Source organism: Pleurodeles waltl, chromosome 4_2 (genome assembly GCF_031143425.1).
Source record: "Pleurodeles waltl isolate 20211129_DDA chromosome 4_2, aPleWal1.hap1.20221129, whole genome shotgun sequence".
In the NCBI taxonomy this organism is placed as follows: Eukaryota; Metazoa; Chordata; class Amphibia; order Caudata; family Salamandridae; genus Pleurodeles; species Pleurodeles waltl.
The window spans coordinates 606124215-606145298 of NC_090443.1; the positions used below are offsets into that span (position 1 = coordinate 606124215).

General features: G+C 40.0%; 1 protein-coding gene across 1 annotated transcript in view; it reads left to right on the forward strand.

The window, feature by feature from the left end:
* The window catches only part of LOC138293125 (putative ferric-chelate reductase 1), a 99597-nt gene extending 80131 nt beyond the window's left edge, over positions 1-19466 (forward strand). Inside the window, exons 4-6 of the mRNA XM_069232151.1 lie at positions 7367-7458; positions 11641-11740; positions 15205-19466. Of these exons, the coding sequence (XP_069088252.1) occupies positions 7367-7458; positions 11641-11740; positions 15205-15273 (261 nt within the window). The 3' untranslated portion in view covers positions 15274-19466. The remainder of the gene's footprint in view (positions 1-7366; positions 7459-11640; positions 11741-15204) is intronic.
* Positions 19467-21084: the final 1618 nt, after the last annotated feature.

Below are 21084 nucleotides of genomic sequence, written 5' to 3' on the forward strand. Positions count from 1 at the left end.
TTCTAAGAACAGCCTCCGCAAGAGCCACAGGGAGTGAGGACGCCGCTGCAACCAACGTGGGTACAAGGAAAAGGGGAATAGTTTTTGCTGAGGGAAGAACTTAACAACACTGGCAATAGTTTTCCTGACAGTCCCCCACTCCTAAAGAACTCCTTCCCACAGAAGGTTTGTTGGGGAAAATGTTGTGAATTTTTTTTATCAACCTTGGAGCATGCACATTCTGGAAGGCTTCCCAGGACCTTTCTTCTGGGCCAAAAGCTTTCCAATCAATGAGGTAATATGATGTTCCTTTTTAAACTTTGAGTCTAAAATTCTATTCACTTCATATTCTAAATATGAATCTACTCGAATAGGATCTGGAGGGGTGGTTGTCCTAAAATTAGGAGGGCTTATTTTAAGTAGCAAGACATGGAATACTGGATGAACCTTAATCTGAGGGGGCAAGGCAAGTTTGACTGTTAATGCATTTACAATTTTCATTATTTTAAAGGGTCCTACATATCTAGGCTGGAATTTTTTGTTCCCTCTTAATGTAAATGTTGAGTGGATAGCCAGACCTTCTCACCCTCGCAGTAACCAGGGTTGCCTCTCCTCTTTTTGTCAGCATGTTTCTTGGAAGAGACCTTCTCCTTGGTCAAGTGTTCTCTAGCGGATTGTTAGGTCTTTTGAATTTTCTTACTGAATTCATTTGCAGCTGGGACCGAGCCTCCCAACCTTCCTAAGATAATGTTTGGGTGCCTACCAGAGTTCAGATAGAAAGGAGAATAACCAGTGGAGGCATGAATAGCACTGTTGTACATAAAGTCTGCTGTCCAAATTAAATCTGGCCAATCATTATCTTGGTCCAGGAGATATAAGCGTAGGTACTGCTCTATCTCCTGGTTGGGAAACACGACTCCCGAACAACGAAATTGTGAACAACGAAAGTGGAACATAGCTTTTGTTAACCACGACCTCTTTGTTCGGAGCCTTAACGACGCATGTGCTGAACAACGCACATGCGTGGTTAAGGCACAGAAGATGGCAGTCGGCTTCGCCGGAGGATGTGATCAGGTAAATGGGGCTGGGGCCATTTTAGGGGCTGGGGTGGGGGCATTTTTAGTTTTAGGGGTGGCGGGTCTGGATAGTTTAGGTTTAGGTGCGGGGTGGAGGGTCGGGGTTATTTTAGTTTTTAGGGGCGGGGTGGAGGTTGGGGTAGTTTAGATTTTAAGGGGGTGGGGGTTGGGGTACTTTTAGGGTCAGGGATGGAGGGCCAGGGCAGTTCAGGTTTTAGGGGCGTGGTGGGTCACTGTAGTTTTAGGGGCGGTGTGGGGACTCGGGGTAGTTTAGGTTTTGGGGGGTCACAGTAGTTTTAGGGGTGGGGTTGGGGTATTTTTCGTTTTTGGGGGTCGGGTAGTTTAGGTTTAGGGACAAGGGTGGGGGGTCGGGGTATTTTTAGTTCTTAGGTGCGGGGTGGGAGATCCAGTAGTTTAGGTTTTAGAGGGGGTTGTGGTTGTTTTAGGAGCAGGGGTGGCGGGGTCTGGCAGGGGTTGGGGGTTCAGGGTGGTTTAGGAGGTTGGGAGGTCATGGTAGTTTTAGGGGCAGTGTGGGTTGTGGTGGGGGTTGGGGTAGTTTAGGTTTTAGGGTGTTGGGGCGGTTGCGGTAGTATTAGGGGTGGAGTGGGGGTCAGGGTATTTTTAATTTTTGAGGAGGAGTGGGGGTGAGGCGTTGGGGTATTTTGAGTTTTTAGGGGTGGGGGGGTCTATGTAGTTTAGGTTTTGGCGGGGCAGGGGGATCATGGTAGTTTTAGGGCCGGGTTGCGGGAGTCGGGGTAGTTTAAGTTTTAGCGGTGGGGGTCGGGGTAGTGGTAGAATTGTTTTTAGGGGTGGGGGTGGGGTGTTCGGGTACGATTGTGTTAGGGGTGGGTGGTTGGGGTGGGGGGTGTCGCATGCTGGAACCATGCATGCTGTTCACGCATGCCTTTACTAGGAATGCTTTTACAATGAAAAATCGTTGTTAAGGCATTTGTGGTAAAGGCATTCGTGGTAACAACGCAGTCATTGTTCTGACCGCGTTGTTTAGGCATGCGTGGTTCCAGCATGCGTTGTCATGACTCTTCTTCCTCCTGGTTAACTTTTTCTGTCTGTCCATCCGTTTCCGGATGATAACTGGTAGAATAACGTGAGTCTATTCCAAGTTGTTTCATAAAGGCCCTACAGAATTGGGAAACAAATTGGGGACCTCGGTCTGAGATTACAACCATCGGAATGCCATGAGCTCTCACTATGTGCTGTGAAAATAACTGTGCTAACTGAGAGGGTCAAGGAACCTTCTTCAGAGGGATTAAATGTCTCATTTTAGAAAAGGTGTCTACAAAAACTAGGACGGTGTCAAAACCTTGACTTGAAGGTAAATCTACAATCAGATCTATACTAATGGTGTGCCAGGTATATGGGAAGAGGCTGAAGCTCACCTTCAGCAGCTAATCGTGTTGCCTTTTCCCGAAGGCATTTATCACAGGTTTGAACGTATTGTCTTATTTGAGGAATCCTGGCGGCCACCAGAAATACCTCCTAATTAATTTGGTAGTCTTCAAAATTCCTTTATGGCCAGCTAAAGGATCATCATGACATGCCTGTAGTGCTAGTTCTTGCAACTCACAAGTTGGCAAGTATAAAGCATTTTCAACAAAAGGAAGATTTTCTAAAACCCTTCTTCCTTCTTTTTTGTTGGCCCAGTACTGAAATTTCTTGGTCAGACATGGATTCTCGAACCTTCCTTTTTATTTTGGAAAATTGTAAGGTACAAACAAACTTGTCTGCTGGACTAATTGGAATCTTTTCAGCTTCTCTGCCTTCAGGTATATTACTCATTCTTGATAACGCATCTGCATTACCATTGGCAGAACCAGGTCGATAGGGAATGGTAAAATTAAAATCTGCAAAGTACAAGGACCATCTCAATTGCCTTGGAGTTAATGTCTTAGCAGACTTTAAAAACTGAAGATTTTTATGATCAGTGAACACAGTGACTACATGACGAGCCCCTAATAAATAATGCCGCCATTCCTGAAAGGCATCCTTGACTACCAATAGTTCTTTGTCAGCAATTGGATAATTTCTTTCAGGAGGAGTTAATTTCCTGGATTTAAATGCCACTGGGTGAAGTTGACATGTTTCCTTGTGCCTCTGAGACAATACACCACCAATCGCTTGGTCGGAGGCATCAGCTTCCACAAAAAATGGCTCCTCAGGGTTGGGATGGAGAAGGATCGGGCTGTCGTAAAGGCTCTTTTGAGGAACTAAAAAGATTCTTCAGCATCAGTTGACCAATTGAAGGGTACTCCTTTTCTCAAACGTTTTGTAATGGGGACCACCTTTTTAGAAAACTCTTTTATAAATTGGTGGTAGCAATTGGCAAAGCCAATAAAACTTTGCACCTGCTTCACAGTTTTAGGAGAAGGCCAATCCAGGATTGTTTGAATTTTAGCAGGATCCATGGAAACTCCATTTTCCTATAAGACTAATCCCAAGAATTCTACTTCCTTCGCATGAAATGCACACTTTTTCAACTTCACATATATGTTATTTTCCAGCAATTTCTTTAGAACTGCTCTCACATGATCTACATGGTCTCACAAATTCTGGGAGAAGATTAAAATATCATCAATGTAGACTACTACAAATTGATCTAAAGACTCTCTCAGAACATCCTTCACAATGTGCTGGAAAGCAGCTGGTACGTTACATAGCCCATAAGGCATCACTTGGTACTGGTATAGACCAAACCGGGTGCGGAATGCCGTTTTCCATTTTTCTTGGCCTAAGCAACTCGATTTAAATGGTATGCTCCACGAAAATCTACTTTGGTGTAGATTTTTGTGTCTTTTACCTGAACTAGCACTACTGAAATCAAGGACAGGGGATATCGATTCTTCACCATAGCTTGATTTAACGCTCTGTAATCTATACAAGTTCTTAACTCTTTATTCTTCTTTGGGATGAAAAAAAGGGGGAAAGAGACTGGGTATTGAGAGGGATGAATAAAACTGTTGCCAAATATTTTTCCAAATATTCTTTTAGGAACTTGTTCTCCTTTTCAGTAAGGACATAGGGGGTCATTACGACCTCAGCGGTCTTTTCAAAAGACCGCCGAGGCCGCGGGAGACAGAATACCGCCATTGCCGGCGGTATTTCTGTCTCCCTATTATGACATTTCCACTGGGCCAGCGGACGGTAACGGTGTTACCGTCCGCTGGCCCAGCGGAAATGTCACATCAACATTGCAGCCGGCTCGTAATAGAGCCGGCGGCAATGCTGATGTGCAGCTGGTGCAGTAGCACCCGTTGCGCATTTCACTGCCCGAAATTCGGGCAGTGAAATGCACAATGGGGCTATGCCTGGGGGCCCCTGCACTGCCCATGACAAGTGCATGGGCAGTGCAGGGGCCCCCAGGGGCACCCCAAGTCCCCTTACCGCCGGCCTTTCCATGGCGGTGTGTACCGCCATGGACAGGCTGGCGGTCGGGGACTCATAATGGCGGCGGAATCCTGGCGGTAAAGTGGAGGGGCCAGCGGTATGACCGTGGCTTTTCTGCCACGGTCATAATTGCTGGCGGAACACCGCCAGCCTGTTGGCGGTGTTACCGCCAACATACCGCCGGCCGCCAGGGTCGTAATGACCCCCTTAGTTTCTACTGCAAGGTAGATTCGCACCTGGATCAAGTTCGATCCTGCAATCATAAGATTTGTGTGGGAGGTAGCTTCTCTGCCTCTGCTTGGTCAAACACTGCAGCCAGTTCTTTATAATCTGGGAGAATGACAACCTTTTCCAGAGCACAGACCGCATTGGATTTAGTAGCTAAAACTTGAGCGGGAGCTGGTCCACTACTAATCTATTGAGGACCATAAAAATGCGTCCAACAGTAACTTGATTTTAATTGGACAGTCCTCTTTTCCCAATTAATTTCAGGGTTGTGTTCCATAAGCCACGGTAAGCCCAAGAGGAGCTGAAATTGAGGAGCATCTATGAAACTGAAAGATATCTTTTCTTGGTGTCCTAGATGATTTTTCAGAGCTATAGGTTCAGTTTCATCTGTGATAGGGCCTGAAGACAAGTTTGTTCCATCCACAGCACGAACAGGCTCTGCTAGTCTCTTTTTTACAAAATGTATTCCATTTTTTGTGGCATACTGGATGTTGCAAAAATTTCCCATAGCTCCCGAGTCAGTCATCACTGAAACCTCCTGCAGCTTCTTTTCTCTGAAGATGAGTTTTCTCTTTTCCTGAATTATCTTTTTTAAGCTTCTTTGGGCATTCTCTTACAAAATGCCCAGACAACCCACAATAGAGACGTAGATTCTTAGATCTTCGCTTGTCCTTTTCCACTTTAGACAGGGGACCTCTAACACTGCTGATTTGCATTGGCTCTTCCGCTTGTACCTCAGAGGTCTTGATACTTTCCACATTACTCCTATTGAAACGTGGTGGGATAAGACAAAATTCTCTCTTGCGATCAGCTTTTCTTTCGAATAGGCGATGATCAATCTACAAAACTAGATCAATTAATTTTGACACATCAGTAGATTGATCTGGAATTTGGGCTAGCGCATCTTTTCGTTCTTCTCGTAAACCTCAGTAAAAAAATGCAGCCCTTTTGCTCTTGGGTCAACCAGTCTCCACAATTAATTTGTTGAATTGGGCCAGATAAGATATAAAATCCCTATTACCTTGTTTTAAGTCTCGTAATTCATTATCTGTGGCTTGGGAAATTGTTCTGCAATCAAAGATTCGAAGGAATTCGGTTTTAAAGACTTCAAAATCATATTATATAAGGTCATTTCGTGACACCAAAGCCATGGACTATGATGCCGCATCTCCACTCAAATAAGACAAAATTAACACTGTTTTTGACTCATCCTCTGTAAAAATAACGGGACGACAAAGGAAGTGTAAGGATCATTGGGTTAAAAATATCTGCGCCTTGTAAGGATCTCAACTAAAACGTTCAGGTGGGGCCAGGGGAATGGTGGGGGGGATGGAATGAATGACTTTTGTGGATATTTCTGAGGTACACGTAGGAAAGGTTTTACCTGAAACCCCACTAGTCCCTGCGGTATTTCCAGAAGTAAAGTTATTTAATTTGTCCATGAGCTGTTGGGTCTCAAAATTAGATCTTTTCATTTCCTCTCTTAAGTTTTTTTTTCATCTAGGGTAAGGGTTAACTCTTTTTGCATGTTGTCCATAAGTGCCACTAAGGCATTAAAATCTAAACCTTCAGCCATTCTGCTCGGGTGGAAATAAGTATTTTTAGGCACTTAAATCTGTCAGAACATTACCCATTAAAACAAACTTCCACAGGAGCAGATGCCTTTTACCCATCCCCCTCCAATAGATGCATGCTCAGACTTTAACTGATTATCTGACCCTGCATCCACTAGGGAGAAAGGGGAATGGAAATAGAAAAAGAAACACCGCCTCCAGATCCAGTTCCAGCCTGTTTCCCATTTGAAGATAGGATATTCAGTGTGTCTCTGAAAACCTACACCTTTCTTATTAATGGGATTTCTTTAAAGAAAAGACCTGCAGTCAGGTGATAAAAGCATAGATAAATACATTCCTACTGCGCATTCAACTTTACAGCCTTTCACATTCACCCAATTTGATTGTTCTTCTAACCTGGATCTTTTGAGAGACTAGCCTCTCTCTAAGAGATCAACGTTAACTTAATATCTCATTAGAGTGCCATAATATGACCTATTCATGATGAAACTTCCACACGCTAACAAAATACCTTTGAATTTGAAAGAGACTTCATCATATTTACGTGATGTTTGTTGTATGATTTACATAGAAAATATTTTCAGGACTGGGCCTGTGCAAGGGCTCTAGAATCTGAGCCAGATCCTTGGTTTAGTTCTGGCTCGGCTTACCCTGTTAAATTGTTGACTCGCTCACCACTAGTTTTTCCATCTATCTCTCCCTCCTTCTTACTCCTTTGTGCGTTTTCCTTCTTGTTCTTGGGAAATGTTTGATGAGACAAAATAAGTGCTGGCAGTTAAGTTAAATTAAGCACTGGGTAGCAATTGTGTTCTTGGAAACCTCGAAGTCATTCTCCAGAATATAATTTAAAAAAATCAAATGAGCTTGTATTGGTCGGATGACCAAGAGTCAAATGAACAATTACATTACACAAATGTATAATGAAATGTTGTGATCATAAATATTATTATGATTTTTTCACGTTCTTATATCTGAAATCCTTTTTTAAAAAACATTTCTAACAAATAATAGTGAACATGTGCTAATGGTTGGTGAGTCTGGTCATTGTAGACTCATCCTTGTATTTGTTGAACTACTGAATGATAACTACTTTTTCTTTTTTGACAGGATGCTGCAAGCCACATAGACGATGGAAAAAAGACTTCAATTACAATAAACTGGAAACCTCCCCAGGGTAACATCAGCAACATCCAAATGAGGTAATTATTTGAAAGATGTTTCAAATGTATGCATAGCACACATTGCCAACAGATTTCTGCATCCAGGTAACTACTTCAGGGCCTATTCACAAACTGCATTTTGTAGTAGATCTAGTAGGATTACAGTAGCACTACTAAAGAACTAGAAAATGCTTTTCACACACCTAGAGTGTAAATTTCCCCCTCCAATGCTCCTTTTTCTTCTATGGGGAGAGCCTCACATGTGCGTTTACTACTCAGCAGTAAATGCAAGAGGGACCAGGTGAAGTGGCTGCAAAAAGGCATACTTAATGCTAAATGGAAGAGGTTTATGGAGGAGTAAGGAGCAGTTTGTGGGGAGGTAGAGAGGTGTTAAGGGAGCAACATGCACACACCCACAAAATAGTAAACTCACTGCCATTCACAAATCTGATCATCTAAAGTCACTACAGACAAAAAGGGCCGAAAACAATAGTAAATTAGTCCTGCTCAGATCTAAAGTAAGTCTAGCACCACACCGCACCATATCTTACTATGGAAAGTAATGATGGTAGGGATGTAAAGTGCTGGACTAAACTGGGTTGTTTTGGCTGTAGTGACTTCACACAGTTTAGCTCCACTTCTTTTTTTTGGGGGGCGGAGACATTCAAGTTTATACTTTGTAGTACATTTGCACTCGAAATGGTGAATAGCATCAAGTACTGTATTTACTACAAAGTGTAAGAGTGATTTCACATGTTCAAATGAATTCACATGTATGTACATATGTATGCGTGTAGGAATACACTAAAATATAGTTTTAAGGCTTTGTCACCTAAAATATTAAGAGTAATCAATATCAACTATGAATTAAATGTAAGTATTTATTGGGAAAAAACTACATGAAAATTAATACATGTTAATTAGGGAATAGTAATCTATAAAAATTGTATATATATATTGTTTTTTGTTTGTTTATTTGTAGTAGGGATTGGTAGTGTATATGGAGATTTCAAGGTTTGGGGGTGGGTACTAAATATGGATATTAAGGATATTTTAGGGCTCAAGGATGAGTAGTACATACGAGAAGTAGGGAGTATATAAGAGGCAGGGGTGGGTAGTACATAGGGAATGGAAGGTTTTAGGGCTCTCAGCTGATTAGCGCATAGGGGAAGTAAGGAGTACCCCCTTCACACTTTTCTGCATTTAAATCTCCTTGATTCAGTGTGCACTCTGATAAAACATAGTGCCCTATTTCGTACGGTCCTGCTGCATTGTGACATTATTTGTATTTGAAATCTCCTGCAAACAGTTTGTTGGGATAACATTAAACTCTTCCTCTTCATGCTATGCAAAACTAGAATATAGTAATATACAAGACACAAAGAGATGTAAAAGAAGACAAGTTGGCTAAAGTTTAGTAACAAGGTATAAAGGCAGGTGTAATTATAAGGATGATTGGCTGGATTGGACCAAGTGGGATTAAGAGTAGGTTTAAATAGATGTAGTGTTATTCGGTTCCCGTGTTGGTAATAGGACTGCACGTTTAGGCAGCACCACCACTGAGTGTGGGAGACTGAGTGCACCCCACACTGCTTGACAGCTGTCGGCCTAAAATCTGGCTAGCCCCCAGTGCCTCAACTTGGTGAGGCAAAAGGTTATTACTGCAACCTAAACATGACACACTGACTCCTCAGGGAAGTTGTGGAAACATATAATACCCCTTTTGCTGAGTTACTCATGCACGCCAGGGTGAAACACAAGATGCTAAATGGATTTTAATGCATTTATTGAAGTAACCATTTTTGAGTATAAAAAGCATGTGCTGTGATAATTAGGCAGATGAAACAGAGCACAGTAACAAACCTGACAGCAACAGTGAAGGAGATAAACAACCCCACCATTTTGCGTGTTTCTAGAGGCCCTAAATGTTTCTACCAAAACCCTATGTCTAAATCTGAGAGCACAGTGGTTGTAACACTCTGCCTGGCCTGAACTAAAGGTTTCGTCCCAACCCCATAACTGAATAAAAAAGCAGGGGTCTACCTGTGATGTAGATGGCAATGTCCTCTGTAAACTGAGATTTCCGCACCGGCATCAGCAATGCTGTTGGCCAAAAACAAAGCTAAACCAGGATGATCATGACCGCAATGCCCTCTACCCCGTTGGGCCTAAGTTCAGTTTATATAATGACCATGCCTCATTTGGGTAGCAGCTCTGATGTAATGCTGTGTCTTGTTGATAGAAACTGACTCCTGGGCTGGGGCTGGGAAATACAAGTTAGCATATGTCCTCTGTGTCCTAGCCTTGTACAAAAAATACAGATTGTATGTAGTACAAGGCTGATTAGACATGCAGCATGAACTCTGTCTTCCTAGGAGAAACAGCAGGTAAAATATATAAAAACAACTGCTAAAAGCTGGATTGCTAAAATATAAATAAAAATACTTGTAAATGTAAAATAAGGTATGAGCCATGAAACGAAGCTTGTACAGGGGTGCCCAACTCAGGGACTAAAAGGTCCTTACAAGAGTAGCAGAAGGAAAGGTAGGAGCAAGTGGATATGTAAGTAGAATTTTAAGTTTGAATAATTAGTTAAAGTTGGAGTAAGAAGTAGTGAGAGTAGCAGTAATAAGGAGAAAATGCACAAATGAATATGCATACTAATAAGGTGTATGAGTTGGAGTAAGTATGAATGAGATAGGAAAAGATAATGGTATTGGTAGAAGTAGGACCAGGATTAAGAGAGGAGTACAGGCAGAAGTAGAGCTATCCATTGGGGTGAGAGTATGCATGTGACTAGGAGTTCGTAAAGTTAGGAGCTGGCATAAATGTCCATGCATTGCGATGGAAGTGCTCTGTGAGCCTCCATGATAGTAAACAGAAAATATTCCAGAGGATAATCCAAAATATCATTCACACTTCCAAAGGAGAAGAGGACTAAGCCAAAGCAACCAATCAAAGAGGTGGACCGACCCACATATCCTCTCTTAGCACTTTCTTTTGTTCATTAAATGAACTCTGCCAGACAGCTAAAGATGTTTCTAGGCTTTACCAACAAAAGTCGGAAATTATGGAGTTGCCAGTATCCCATCACTATTGGTGGTTATACTCTCATGCTGTGATTTGGTTCCAGTACACTGATGAATTATTTTTCATTATGTCCAGAGACGGGAACATATTTTTACAATATTTGAGTGTTTTAAAAAATGTACTCCATATTAATTCACTTTGATATAATGTGTTGCTTGTTCTAATGATATCCATTGTAGAATGTTTAATTATTACTTTACCCTTGACAGCAATATGATTTCATGTTAATTTGAAGCATTTTCTCACTTAGAAAACCAGTAACCACAAATGTGTTTAATGTCAGGCGTGAATCGCCGACCCAGTCTATTTTCTTTTGTTGCAATATAACAGATGGACTTTTTATTTTCCCATTTCTAATGCAAGACTTCTTCGCCAGAAAGAAAAGAAGAAAACAAGACAGGATGAGCTGCTTATACCTGACCTGCCTTAAAACTAACTGAATTCTAGCCAAAAACTTCAGATACATCGACATTCCTGGCCTTTGCTTGTATGTTGGTCCAATTGGTTCAATCAAAACAAACCAAGACTACAGCTCCCAAAATGAACTGATATGCAAAGCACAGTTCAGGAGTGGAAATGTAGTGTCCAGGTGACATGGAGCTGTCTGGTCACCCTAATGTACCTCCTTTGGTACACTTTCTCTCTTAAGGACTACAATATTGCATTATATTTGCAACTTTCATTAATATTCCTTTGTAACGTTCTCATAGGCTAGTTTTAAAGTTCAGCTGTCATCAGGTACTGCTAATGACTGCTTTGCTTGAACACCATCTACTGTCAAAGGGCAATCCTTATAATCGCTGTCCTGCTATTCACAATCCAAAAATGGTCACAAAGCGTACTATGCAAATAATTTGAAGGTCTGTACGAGCTACAGAAAAGCCAGAATAAATGCATTTCCCAACTCAGAGCACTTTCGTACATGATCAGGTGTGGCTTATTTGGGAGTTAATCAGAAAATGAGGATTGGACAAATAAGGGTATTCCTTCTCCCTTAGCAATGATCAACTCCACTGACATTTCATAACAAGAATGGAGGGAATAAATAAGTCATATACACATTAGAAATAGCATAATTAAAGGCAAACCCTGTTTTTTGTATGTAAGTGAAATTTATTTTTTGGTTTTTAGGGCTACCATTGCACAGAACAAGGCAACCTACTGGATTAATGTCAAAGGCCCAAAGATGACATATAATGGTACTGGCACTTCAGACGGACAAAGACTCAAGGTTGGTACTGCACTTACTGTTTTTGTAATAAATAATTGTATACAATTGAGTTCAAATGTAATACAGAACAGAACTGTGTGTGAGATCTGTTCATTATACATATTATAATGTTTTTGCCAGTTAATTTGCTCAATCTGTTTTATAGTGCTCTTACATCTCTTAATGAAAGAGGATGCTTGTTCCGGTACTGGTTTTCTTCCAGCGGCCCATTAAAAATATTTCAAAAGATTGGTTGTGTGTTGTATAATGCATTTCCAGTCTATAAGTCACCATTGTTGGCTGGGCTCCCCATTTTTTGTATGTTAGTCCTGTTGGGGATTTCTGTTTTCAGTGTTTATTTTTCGTGAATGCCAGTAGGAGTTATGCAGTGTTTTCCCAAGTTCTGAAAATGAGTGGTTTTCAGTGTTTAATTTTTTCTGCTACTCATACATTTCCTGTAGAGTGTGATTTTCAAGTGCTTAGAAAATACAATGGTAAGATCTTCGATTATATAATTTTTATTTTAGTAGTTCCATCTCTAGCATGAAGAAGTTACTTTTGAGTACTGAATTGGTAACATTGGGCACACTTAAAAAGAGACTGTATTCAGATCTACCTCCACACCAGTTGTAGTTTAATGGGCAAGGTAAAGAAAATATGGAAGCTGGAGGTATTGGGGCAGATTTACAAAGATGTCACACAATGCAATGCATAAAACACACAAAAAGGTGATGGGTGCTTGCAATACGCCTAACCACTGGCAAATGCTCGGTTTAGCATTTCAATCATCATTCTTTTGTCCACTATGACAGCTCAGTTTTGACCCAGCCATATGCAAATCAGTCTTGGTCCTGCTCCAGTAGGAACAGTCCATAAAAATAATATGCACCACAAAAAAAGGTGGTACCACTTATGTATCGAGCATTGGTGGAGCAGTCTAAATGTTCCCTGACCAACCTTACAAACAAATGGGCCCTTGATATTAATAGCCTATTAGTGGGGTGGACCGGAGCTGCATATTAATGAACACTCCAAGAATATACAGAAATGAATGATTCTGGCAAAACACCACATACACAGGGTTCTATTACACCTAAGAGAACAAATACATTCTTCCAGGAAGCCCAAATAAGATGCCCAGATGTGGCAAATTAGATGAAGGTTATTATCACATGGTATGGAGTTACCCCAGGATCACTGCAGTTCGTAAAGAAGTCTTGAAGTCTGTATAAGAAACAACTGATAAGACCATTGTGGGGACTTAAGAAACTTGTACCATGGATTATATGTGTCTCATAAATATAAGAAAGTCACTGGTAGATTAATTAATTTGGCTCTGGTCTTAGCTAAATATCAAATTGCAGTGGGCTGGAAAACACAATAAGGGCATAGTCTGACTACCTGGAAATGAGAGGGGCTAAAACAGGCAGAGTGTGAAAGCACTGTATTGCACATGGAAACTAAGTGCACTTGGTTGTTTTTTACTTTTGTCCAGAATTTTGTAAGCTCATTGCTCTTTAAAAAAAGAACATCAACACTCTAATTGTATTAACTCTTTACAGGCCCCTTTTGGTCTAAATGGGTATGAGGTCCATTGGATCAGTCTTTTTTTATTAGCTTTATGTGATCAACTGCCCAACCTCATGAATCTATTAATTTATTTCCAAAACCTTGCTCTTTTTACTGAAATGTATGTCAAGAACTCCTAAATATTTGAGCCTTATTTTGACCACCAGCCACTTCTTCAGTCCCACAATGATGTTGGGCTGGTGTACAATGGTAGGAATCGGGATACATTACGGAGCATGCATACATTTTTATATCTGCCTATCAAAATGTCAAGTACATATATCAGAAGTTATTAAAGGGAATTTTGCACTTAAGGAATATAATCCATACCGGCCGGCACTCCGAGGTAGTTATTGATCAGGGAGGATTTAGAGGGTCCAAAGTCAAATTCGAATCCAAGTTCCTACTCCATCCCTGTTAATAACTACCAAAAAGATTTCCCGGCCCCTTGAATAATACTGCTTTTGTAAATCAGGCTGTAAAAATGGTGGCGAAATATGCACATAGATGCTTGTTAGATTATGTGTTTTTCATGGGATGTCTTGACTTTTGGTATAAGGCTTTGCCATTTGTGTACTATTTGAATTAATCGTAGTGAATGCCTTGTTTTGAGGGCCCAAAAAGTATCAACTATAAAGTGTGATAGCAAATTTGTGTTCCAACATTTCATTTGTGGGTGTTATCAAACTGATTTTAGGAATTTAGGTCTCTCAGGTGGTTTTACTGTGCATAAAATGCAGATACGCTGCTATGATTTAATCAGGCATGTTTAGGAACAAACAGTTTTTGTCATGATTTTATCATAAATTTTGTGGAAGGGACTCCATAAGGTAAAACAAGAACACATTTTGAATATATTCACAAATATCTTCCTCATCAATGAGCGAATAAAAGTCTGACGTGCTCAGTAAAACATACTTCCCACAGCAGCAGCAGTCTGTCAGTTGATTCCTAAGTGCTCTATTGCCCCTTCACTACAGAGCTCTAAGGAGCAAGTAAAGTGCTGCCATTAAATAGGGGCTGTTGAATTTACTTTTTTTATGGAGCAGGCTGAAACAAATTAGCAATGAGGTGTACATGCAGAAAAGACACCAGCTGATTAAAACAATATGAGAGGAGGTATGCTTTTCAGTTATGTGAGGCATAATATATTTTAATGGGGCTAGAAATAATTAGAGAGATCCCTACCTATGCCTAGCATCCACAATCTAGGATGCCTATTTTCTCTCTTGCTTAATACTCCCTAATTTTGAAATAGTAACATTTTGGTAGACATCAAATGTTTTTAAAATATTCAATTTAGGTGTATTTCAGAAGATTCTTTTCGACGTACAGAAAGGTATTTATAGACAGATCTCATATTGTAAAGTACTAGATTTGTTCTCCAAACAGTCATGAGACTCACAGTAGAAGTTGCTTTTTAAACATTTCGTTTTTGAAATTAATTTTTAAATTTCCCTATTTCATAACATCAGTAGTTACAGCTTCCTGCATGAATGTTCACTGGCTTAAAAATAATTTTTATTTTGAGCTAAATGTAAAGAAATGTTGAAACATATTTAAGCATATACATTTACTGTCTATAAAAAGTGTCTTTCTGTGCACCTTATAAACTGCTACTTTTAAAGCTAATCATTCAAATTATGTATTAAAAAATGTAACGTAAATTAGGCAAAACAATCACATTTAAACAGTGTCCACAATTTTCGTTGGATCACAACACTTTCATACCAACACATAGAAAGACATGTTTTCAGAGATGTATTTACTTCTGGAACTTGTTGCAACAAACATAAAAATAGTTTTTTGTATGCATATGTTCAGCTTCTGTAAGGAGAAAGACTGAAAGTGGTAAAGCTGTCTTCTGATTTACAATAGAAGATATTAATACTAATCTTGTTTTTCCTTTATTACAGGCTTCTGCACAAAGTCTCCTATGTTCCTGTACCCTACTGTTACTGATTATATTTTTCAGAGGATTTTGACTCTGTTTGTAAAATAATTAGTTCAACAAGAAATGTACCTAAACATTTTACATTCCTATGCAGCATTTATAAGGAGCACTTCTCTAGTGAGCATACATTTATAAGTATATTTTGCATTTAATCATAAACATATAAAACGTAAAATTACTGCTACGGTCTACCTCTTCTGTAAAAACAACTTCAGGTGTCAAGGTCATCATTAGTAAATCTCAGTCATGCACTTTCTTCTTCAGTCAGTGGGAGAATATATGCATGGTAATGCTAGTGCCTCTTCATATGCCTGACAAATTCCAATACATTATAACTCTTTTGTGTCAAATAACTGTTTGTATCAATGGAACTCTGATGCCTAAAAGATATGTTAGAGTATTTTAGGAGTGGTAGTAAAAAAAAAGGATACAACAAAATGACTACTTATCCAATAATACCCTAACAAAGGACCTGACAAAAAGCTTGAAAAGTATTGGAATAGAGAAGTGGGCAAATGGGTCGAAATTAAATTTAAAAAGATGTTTTGATGCTTTATTAAATCAGAGTTGTGTAGGTTTGAGAAGTTGGTTACCAATCCAACATTTGCAGAAATATGGAATGAACATAGGCTGATATGTTTACTTAGCTCCACATTGATGCCCTCCACAAGTCTTGCAAGAAGAACTAGCTGCAGCCGCCACCTAATTAAACGAGTATCTGCATCAATTTACTCACACACAAAACTCTGTTGAAAACGTACATTAAATAACTCTGAGCAAGAAAGCTTAAATCAGGTATGTTTTTTTTAATTTGACCTTAAAGATATTTTTTGTAACTAGGTAAAAATACTTATAGATTATGGGGGTCATTCCGACCCTGGCGGTCATGGACCGCCAGGGCTGGGGTTGGAGGAAGCACCGCCAACAGGCTGGCGGTGCTTCAGGGGCAATTCTGACTGCGGCGGTAAAGCCGCGGTCAGAAAAGGGAAACCGGCGGTTTCCCGCCGGTTTTCCCCTGCCCCAGTGAATCCTCCACGGCGGCACTGCAAGCAGTGCCGCCATGGGGATTCCGACCCCCTTCCCGCCAGCCTGTTTCTGGCGGTTTTCACCGCCAGAACCAGGCTGGCGGGAACGGGTGTCGTGGGGCCCCTGGGGGCCCCTGCAGTGCCCATGCCACTGGCATGGGCACTGCAGGGGCCACCTAACAGGGCCCCATATTGATTTTCAGTGTCTGCCAAGCAGACACTGAAAATCGCGACGGGTGCAACTGCACCCGTCGCACTCCTTCAACTCCGCCGGAGTCGGCTTCATTGTTGAAGGGGCTTTCCCGCTGGCCCGGCAGGCGCCCTTCTGGCGGTCGCCCGCCGGCCCAGCGGGAAAGTCAGAATGGCCGCCGCGGTCATTTGACCGCGGTACGGACTTCTGGCGGTCTTCCGCCCGCGGAGGTCAGAATGACCCCCTATGTATTTTACTTAAAAGAAAACATTCCTGCCACAAAAGACAAATATGTGTCAGGAAATTGATCTAAAGTTAGGGAATGGAATAAGGATATAGTTGACTTTTGTGAGAAGTACACAATACTAGCACGGGCGAAGACCTTATCAGTTTACTTTAATAGTCAAATATCATACCTTTATTTACAAGTAATGTGGACATAATATTATCAGCAAATAGCATGTATACACAAGTAACTGCAAAAAATGAGGGACTACCCAATAACCCTAGGACCTGGATGAGAGAAATAAATAGCACAATGGTCCTTGTGGGTGAAGTATGAGCCTAGACTCCCACTTCAATTTTAACACGCAACTTGCAGGATATAATTCTAAAAATCAATTTATTTATAACATGGATAATTCTTTTTAAGTCAACCATCAAATCTGAAATGAACTGATATGTTATCAAAGGTGCTCCAAAGGGTATACAGCACAGTGAGAGTAGTAAAGCTGCATGTGCGAGTGATTACTGCACATGGGATATTTGTTCATGTCATTGCTGCAAGGGCCATATACTACCTTTAGGATTAATCTACAGTGTTGGCTACATACCTTGGTGAGTGTCTCCTACACATTTCCTTTTTCCTGATGATGATGACCCTTGTCCAAGTTAATATAGGGGTCAAAACTTTGACAATTTGATACCTTTTGACTGGTTTCTGAAAGAATTTAACAGAAAGATAGCAAAACTTTTTAGATGGAGTATGGTCCATTTTATTTGAGTTTCTATACCCGCCCTTTGTAGATATTTGCACTGTACATATAATTGATGCGCTACTATTTCACTTTGAAATATCATTCTTACTGCTCCATATCACCTTTGGAGCACCTTTGATAACATACCAGTTAATTTGAGATTTGATGATTGGCTTAAAAAGGTTTTTCTAGGTTATAAATTGTTTTTTAGAATTATCTCCTGTAAATTGTTTTTTAAAATTACTGTGGAAGTCTTGACGTCTAGGCTCATACTTCTCCTCAGAATGACCATTCTGTGCTATTTATGTATACACAAGTAGGGTGGCCATCATAGTTTCAGCAAATTGCCAAAGCGATCAACAAGAGAGTTGTATCAGCAAGAAAAAAGGAAATGATGCAGGAGTACTTTTAGGAAGATGTGGTATGAGGATACCTTAGTTAGAATATAATCTGATGTAAATATTTTGTGCTAAATATTGTTTCCAGAAAGATCACCCAGCTGAAATTATTGTTAGTACATCTACACTAAATGGGTTGTTATTTTTCTGAACTAAATTATGTCAAGCATTTTCTGTACTATATTCTGACATGCAACCTCCCATAGGTGAAACAGCTAGTTGACTTTCAGTCAGGATCTTTAATGGCAATAAGAAGTACTGGATGTACATTTTTACAAATCACAACCTTTTTCAGGATAGGTGGTGATACTGGAGTCTTGTGCGGAAAGCACAAGCTATGTTTTGCTTATTCATTTCAGGGATAGTCCAGTGGGATGCTCTTGTATTCTTACATTGCTGTTGCATGACTATGTCTATAAACCTTTTTGTGTCTCATTTAACTTAACAGAAATGTTGTCTTTAGCTTACAGTTAGTTTGTGTGTTGATTTACCTTTAAAAGATTGGACAAAATTCATACAGAAAAATACACTTTTACACTTTTTTTGCCATTCACATAACAAGTATAATAGATGGACAAAATGGCACCTCAGGCACAATCTTTTAGTCATCCTATTGCAGCTGTGATTGATGTTTTAAAAGCCGTCTGTTTCCCTTGTGCGGAATTGTACATTGCATGCGCAAAAGCACATTATTTTCTTTTTTTCCCCCCTCTGGGAAAACGTTTCCACGTTCTACTTCCCCAACAAATAGGGGATTGAGCCTATCTCTTTCCTGTGGTGGAAGGGCAGTTACTCCAGGACTTGACTGGAGTAGGTTTCCAACCATTTCTAAGGTGGGAAAGGCTCAGATTTTAATTAGTGAGGAACACAAACATATATGTTTGTTGGTATTCACAAATTTACAAGGCAAACCTTGCTTTGTAATTCACTCATACAATCCCTTGCATAAGATTTTCCACTGTAGATTTCTCAATACAGTATTGAAACCACTTATGCGTGCTAGAATTCCTTTTGTGAGGCAGCTAATACCTTTGTGAATTTGCCCATAATTTGTAGTTGTTGTAGTCACAGTAGTTTTCTTGATGACTATTTGCACACTATATGAGTGCATGTCAGTAATCTCTGTTGCAGCTTAAGCATCCAAGTAATGCATGCACCGAGTCAATTAATTGCATGTCATTAAGAAATGTTACTCTTCTTGAACTGTCAGTGTCTCACGATATTTGTAATATCCGAAATAAAATGCCAAAAAATGCTTGTAGACAAAGTATCCTACTTTTTGCTTTCTTGGGCAATTGAAAATGTCTGTGTTCTTCTAGATTTGTTTTCAGATGTGCTTGACATTTTCATAGTTCACAGTGGGATCAAACCACGCCTGTTAAACAATAAATAGTGTTCAGTCTCGATTTCCAGCCTGTGATACACTGTAAGCTATTATGCACAATCAGTAGGGACATATATAAATTATGAGGTTTTGTTTAGCGCTAAGCTTTGCATCTCAAGAGTGTAAAAGTACATTTGAAGGAATGAGACTACGGAATACATTGTTTTTCAACTATTTCTGAAATTTTGACGGTGTTTTAAGCAAATGATTTTACTTTCCACTCCCAATAAACATGTCGCTATTTTGCAAACCCAGAGAAAACTGCATCTCCTTATACATTTTCAGACACTCTCTATACAATATTCAACTGGTCGTTTGCATTGGAAGTTAAATGTGTGTAAAGCAGGGACATGGATGGCAAAATGCTGGTATTAGCAGAACTACTCACGATATTCATGAGCACCAGACTACCAGATGGTTTCACTAAATTAGGGCCGAGATGCACAAAGGAACAAAGATATAGAATTTCTGTGAAACCAGCATACTATGTGCCGTATTCCTGAATCCCCCTATCCTTTTGAAAAGGACAGACAGAGATATGGATCTCTGCTGAGTATAAGTTGAATTTTTTTTCATATTCACAAACATTCCCATATGCATGCCTGGAGAAATCTGCCAGGGTGCAGTTTTTCAGGGAATGTGATGTGAATATTCCATAGGGCTCCTAGTCCCCCTCTGCAGAGTTTTCCATTTGCGGAGAATTTCCGGCATTTCTTTCTCCATCACATACTTCCCAGTAAGGAAAGCCCATGTTTTACAGCCCCAACAAGAGTAGGGGCGATCAGTTCCCCTTCCGACCCTAGAGGGGCAGTTACCTCCGCCTTTGTCAAGAATAAATCACTGACTATTTCCAGGGAGGGAAGGCTCGGAAGGTTTGAGAATCTCTCTCTCTCTCTCTCTCTCTCTCTCTCTCTCTCTATATATATATATATATATATATATATGTGTGTGTGTTTGTTTTCCATAACCTCCAGGGTGCACCATACCTATCCACACTGTCTACCAACCATTGAGTGGAATTTACGAGTGCAGATTACTCCACTTTCCTCATTACATTTAAACCCACTAGAATTCTCTTTGTGGATTTCTGACTAGATGTAAAGAAAAGTAAATTTGGTTATCAAGTGATGTTTCAAGCTGGATATGTCTTTGGGAATCACCCCCCTAATTATTGAAACCTACAATAACTAAAACACACTAACATGTACACAGGCTACTCTTTGAAGCTTGTGTAAGCAAATTATTTCCATGCTGGAACAAATAGCTATAGTTTGTGTGGATTAGAAGTCTCCGGGAACATCAACCTAGAGGTCCTGTGGGCCTCAAAGTGCCCTAAGACACTGTCATAAAGCTTGTATTCTGGATCCAACAAGAGCAATACTCTCTTCCACACCTCACTGCATCCACCAAAGGTTATACACAATATATTATTCGATTAACACTAGAAGCATGTTGCTTGTTGGGCACCGACGACTGCAGGTCAGAAAGTGTATCTTAAGGCAAGAAAATATATTTTAGCAATCTACCACATATGTTATATATCTAACTTTAACAGTGATAGTACATACTTTAAAGGCATCTCTATATAACCAACTCTCTGTGTTCTTGATAAGAAACTGGGTTTCCTGAAACTGGAGCACAAGAAGATTTAAGTAATTATTTATGTGATCAACATGCGTCCTTCTCTGTTCACAATATAATTATGTGCCTAGGTGATTGATTAGGCTCTAACTTGTCACTTGCTCAACTGGAAAATAATTACCATTAATTAATATTTCTTTCTATCCTTAGCAGCATATGTATCACTTACTAAATGCTACTCGTACATTAGATACACATCAATATATACATATCATAACTATTAGTAA